Source organism: Limulus polyphemus, unplaced genomic scaffold, assembly GCF_000517525.1.
Source record: "Limulus polyphemus unplaced genomic scaffold, Limulus_polyphemus-2.1.2 Scaffold555, whole genome shotgun sequence".
NCBI lineage: Eukaryota > Metazoa > Arthropoda > Merostomata > Xiphosura > Limulidae > Limulus > Limulus polyphemus.
In genome coordinates, this window is record NW_013666165.1 from 317,716 (window position 1) to 323,715 (window position 6,000).

The window sequence follows — 6,000 nt, forward strand, 5'->3', positions numbered from 1 at the left end:
TCATCAATCAAAAATGTTGTAAGTGCATTTGCATTAATAGCCTTTATTTTTATAATATTTACAGAGTTTTTGTTTTCAATGAACAATTTCATAAAAGGAGTATGTTATAACGTTAACAATTTTCTTATCAGCTATTCCAAAAGTAGTGATGTTGAAGATAAATAATTTCTAACGTGAACCTAGTCAGTGATGCTGACGACATATTAAAATTGCAAACCTGAATTATCGCTGAGTACTCCAATTTTTATACTTTTTTATTCTATTTGTTTTTTGATATAATATATTGATAGTGAGAGAATGTTGCATTTGTTAATCAGAAATAATTATTTGTTGTCAATTATGAAAAAAAATGTGGTTTATAGTAATTATGGTTTAAAAGACAAAATAACTTAATATTTCTTCACATCTTGATATATACATGATGTCAATTTAAAATTAAATCTATGGCGCTTATTGAACTGAATAAAGAGAAACTATTATGCTGTTTTTCAGTAACCTGTCATCTGGTTTTATATTTAATACAATCATTTGTTGATTTGGTTTACAGATTAGGCCGACAGATGTCGTCTGTTTGATGTTTAAATGAATCCAAAAAAAGATCATTATAAAAACTTCGAGTAACTTGTAGTCTTATAAAATATTGAATCGAGCCAGTGTGAGATAGAGAATCGGAGTTAGTCAAGGTTCAAAGGTAGTTATGGCTGGATCGTTAGGTATTTGAATAGGTAGAATCCTTGAAAAATTTCGTGTGGAGGCTAATTTTTCTGGAGCTCGCTATGATGTTCAAGGTCTCAATCAGTTGTTCTATCCAGAAGTACCCCTAAGGAACTATGACTTGGTTGTCAAGTGATAAGCTTGTGAATGCCACTCAAGATGAAGACACACAATCTGACTTACTCACAGTAATAGTAGTTTTGAGGGAAGATGTTTAACTTTTTTTATTAAACTAGAATCCAGCCGAAATGAAGGAGTCCCCAGTAGCCATAAGAAACAGTTGATATTGGCTGTTTTCTTGATACTAAAAATGCTTGAAGTGTACATAGTTATTTATTTGAAAAATGCCGTGTGCAGCTGCTGATAAAAGTTATAAATCTGAAAAGAATTCTAATTTTGAAAAAATGTTAGGACCTGAAAACAATATCAGTACAGTAGAAAAGTCTATTTATTTCAAAGATAGCTGAGTTGAAGCTGTAGTTATTATGAAGTGCGAAAGATTATGTCCGTGACCGCGAAGAAAGAAAATCTAGACCTCAGTACAGGTGGTTTCAAATATCTCTGCAAGTCTACTAGAACACAAGTATACAAAAAGAAATGGTGGTACTAGGGAAATCCAGTTGTCACATTTGAGTTTTCTAAACTTTAGCTAAATGCATTTAACACTAACATAGCTACCCTATTTTAATAAGAGATTTGTTTTCAAGAAAATTTGCTCAACAGTTTGTTGAACTATAGAAAGAATAACATGTGATGTGATGTTAAAGTACCAACTAAGGGGTATACAAAAGTCAGTTATTCCTTCGAAAGATTCTCTGTGAAAGACTTGTGGGTGATATACATACAAGAGAATGTAAGCTTCTTCAAGAAGTATTATTAATAATTGTGATTGTTTTAAAAGAACTTTCTCCACATGCAGTGAAGAAATACAAAAACATTACGTATTAATAATCACACCAGGAATGATTACTAGAAGTGTCGGAAGAAACATAAAGAATGTATAAAAGCGAGGCAAACTAAATTTGGAGAAATATCTTTATAGGATATCATTTATAAGATTAAGTACACAAGAATATGTCCTACGATTACGTGAATGGTAAGAAAATTTGAAATTTCAACGATAGCTCCATATTGCCTTTGAACTCTCATTTTTGGTTCTCTTAACTCTATGACAACGTTTCATATAAAATCTGAGAAGATTGAAAAAATATCCTACAGAAAACAAAATAAGACAGTTGCAGTAAATATATCGAAGATTGTTTCCATTAAGAGGTGTTTATTAGCCCCATAATCTTTTAACAACTACACATCTTCGTACAATAGAGGATTTTGGAGCTAGTTGCATGAAATATTCTTCAATGTTCGAACATTGCCCATTTGTTGAAAAGTGGTGTTGAACCATCGATATATGTTGGAAAACGAAGAAACCTAAAAAAAAAAAGTTCATATGTAACCTATTGGTTAGCGTACCAGACTGTGTATTCGAGAGTCCCTGGATCGCGTCTCCTTTCCATAAAGTCAAGCTCTGCTATTTGGGACTGTGGGTACTTTATAAAAATGACAGTCAAGTATCACTATTTGATTACAGTAGCTCAATAGTTGGCAGTAGCCGCTTTCCTCTAGTCTATCAACTCAAAATTAGGAACGACTGTGCTCGGATAACCCTTGTGTTTGGGGTTTGAGCGAAAATTCTTAAATAAAAAAATCATAACGATCTATATAAGCATTGTTTAAACCCCTGTATATATGTTTTTATGCATTCCTCGCTTTTGTCTATATTAAGATATACCTTTAATATAGTGTATCCATAGAACTATAGGCACTTCAGTTTATAGTTTATACAATTCGCAAGGAAGGACTAGCAAGATGTTTTGGAGCTCGATGTCAACATTGTTAAAACCTGTTACAGGCAGTCTTAAAAAAGGCCTTTAAATCTATATGGCTTTTACCACTTTGCTTGTAAATTTATATTTCCAAGCGCATTGATAAGTATTTGAAACTATATCAGATCAACATTTCTAGTATTTCATTAACAATTGGAACAGCTATGTTTCATTAGTATTATGTTTAATGTATTACAGGCTTTCATATGCACGACAGTGACGGCGATTCTGGTATTGTGGCTCTTAGCAGGAAGAATGGGAGGATCGGATCAACTTGTTCCAATGAAACAGACCGTAGTCAAGACAACTATCAGAGAACACCAAGGAAGGAACAGATCTCTCGACCAATGCATTATCGCAAGTCAGTTATTATCATTTCTTTTGTAAATGATCATTCGTTGTTTGTTAGAGTCTAAAACTAGGTCTTGGAACTACAGATCAATACACAACATTTCTGTTAAAACAAGGTGCTTTTCAAAACTTGCTTGTTTGAAGGAAAAGTAAGTAACAGTAAAAAAATAAAAAAATAATAATAATACACTTTAAGTACTCTTAAGGATGGCTTTATCTAATATGTGTTGAAGGTGAACTGTAGTAGAGAATTAATTCATATAATCAATGCTTTATATTCAGAAAAATGATAAAAGGTTGTATTTGTTACAAATACTTAGTTGGAGGAAATGTTAGTGTATAATAATGAAAATTTACAAGCTCTTCTGTCTCTACATCTGAAGAGCCTGTATCACGAGCACTTTATCGTTGGAAATGAACACTTGAGTATACTGTAAAGGCAAGAAATAACTGTGAAAAAACCGAGTCTTTCTCAGAATGAAGTAATAGTTTAATCTTGAAATATAAGCGAGCGTTGGGATTCGAATATAACTATATTGTACTATATTGGACATTTCGTATATTTGTTTTTAGAAGCTTTAATAATCATGATTCAAATAACGAGGCATCTATTTATATATATTTATATCTTTTTTACGATGTAATACTAGATTCATATTTTTTTATGTTTCAACTTTATTAAACTTATATAGACTCCATCTAGTGAATAAAAGTTTAAACGTAAGACATTTGTCTTTTTGATCGATATTTCACCTTTCTTAGTTTATTCATACGTTTTCAGTATATATATACACACATAACAATACGTGGCGACACTTTATTTTCAGGTACGTTCCTGACACCAATTCCCAAGAACTTCTGAACAAATATTCGTTGAAACCGTCGCTAAAGGCTTGTTCGGTTTCTAGCGTGCACAGTTGTAATGGACCACTGAAAGGTGACCATACCATCATATCAGATACTACATCATCGACAAACAGGTATTACATTAATTCAATACAGTGGAAGACAACTCGTGATTGTTGTGTTTAAATAATGAGAAGCACGAGACCAGAAAAGGGCTGTAGCAATGTTTACAGTATTCCACAAACAAAAAGATAATGGGAAATTACAATATTATATTTAAGACAAGGCAAAAACCACTGTTTTAAAATAATGTCAAAAAAAACCATCGATTACGTTTTTAGTATGAAAATAGAGCAGCTAATGATCTGCGATTTAAAATGTAAATGTTTGATTGTTCAGCCTATGTTATATATAGTGGTTTCACACAGTTGTCTTGAGATTAACCACAGATTTTAAAGTTCCAAAAATTGTTTATAGGCCATGGACAAACCTAAAAGAAGACAGTTAGATGTTTCACTTATATGAAGAGTCGTTCAATGATTGAAAGCTGTCCACTCAGAGCAAGCTGTTACGAGTTGGATTGAAGTCTCAAAACGTCGTTATTACTCGCTTCCAAATCGTATCACAGTTGCTTGGACATATAAACAAGTAGAAAACCGCTGTGTAGACCGATTCTAGTTCGTTGCAATAGTAAAATATCTGATCCAAGACTGGATTAGATGTGCGTAGCCACTACTGGATGTCATATCAATGTACAAACTGGTAAATACAGACTTCACGAGGCCGACATATACGCCAGGAACCAAATAAAACGCATTTCACTCAAGCAAGCAGAGAACTCGTTTAATGGGCGAGTGACATAGGAACCAATATTCTGGTGTAATTGGCCCTGACTTCAGCTTAATGAAGGCATTGCCCGCACTCATTATGCTAAATGTATTAACACGTTCTTTGAAGAAGGATTAAGGGAATGGAGATTCCTACCTGCTCACGGACGAGTTCAATTTTTCTGTTAATCATACATGGCAGTGGTTCCCAACCTGGGGTCCGCGAAGGTAATACTGGGGGTTCGTAAGCTATTTTATTTAATCAAATAATGCACGGAAATACACAGAATAATAACAACGTAAAAATATGAGACTGTTCTATAACTGTTACAATTTTTCTGGCTTTCTAAGTATGTGAGAAAATTCGTTAAAAATTCAGCTAAGCTCCTCGTGGGAAAAAAAATGTGTATCAATAGAGCAACATTAATCAGTTCATTAAACAAGTAATTTTGTTAATACTGTTGTTCTTTTAATTGCACACTCAGTTATATATGTCTTTTATTTGACAGTGAAATATGGGAAAGTTAATTGTTAGTTAATAAAAGCAGCTTGTTGGGTAGACGGAATATTTCAAAAACATGGGGTCTGTGGGGAAAAATAAAATAAAAGGGGTCCTTGGTGGTGAAAAGGTTGGGAACCACTGATATATGAGGTGCTCTTGGGAAGTTTATTGCACTTCTTCAGGTGACTCCAGGCACAAAAGATATCTTTGAAACAGCTGTTTTAGAGTGGTCGGGGGTACTTCGGTAACTTATCGACATTGATTTTAAGCATACAACGTCGGTGTCAGGTTGCCCTTGATGACTACATTCACAATGAATTGCATGTTATGAACTGTGATGACGTAAGCCACCTTTCACAAATGTTAACTTACGAGTGTGTACTGATTGACCAATCATTTGGATTTCAGATCAACAGGTGCTTAATTTACATAAAAGTTTACCGTGAAATATGATCGACATTATTTTATTTTGCCTTGTCATTGTTTAATATTATAATTATAAAATCCAACCAATCCTTTGTTTTCTGCAGCGTTATAGTTCTATTAGGACTAACATTGGTGCTGTCATTGTTATTTTTACATCTTGTGAACTGATTGCAAATATTAGGTCGTCAAGAAATTGATGTCGCTTTTTTTAGATGAAAAAACCTGAACAACTTATATATCAAAACAAAACATTTATTAAATGAAATGATCTCCATTCTTATCGATGATGCATTTCCATCTTAAATCAGGTTGTTAATGCCCCGATTAAAGAAATCACTTGGCTTTGTAGCAAAAACTGTCGATGTTCTCTTTAATACCTTCCACATTTGCATAAGTTTTCCCAATAAGATGGTGATACAGCGAACAAAAAGATTGTAATCTGATGGTGCCA

General features: G+C 33.2%; 1 protein-coding gene across 2 annotated transcripts in view; it reads left to right on the forward strand.

Annotated features, from left to right (window-relative positions):
* LOC106459078 overlaps positions 1-6,000 on the forward strand; it is a 63,137-nt gene that overhangs the window by 33,725 nt on the left and 23,412 nt on the right. For both annotated transcript variants that reach the window (XM_022385490.1, XM_022385489.1), the window contains exons 3-4: positions 2,796-2,958; positions 3,776-3,928. In XM_022385490.1, the coding sequence (XP_022241198.1) occupies positions 2,796-2,958; positions 3,776-3,928 (316 nt within the window). The remainder of the gene's footprint in view (positions 1-2,795; positions 2,959-3,775; positions 3,929-6,000) is intronic.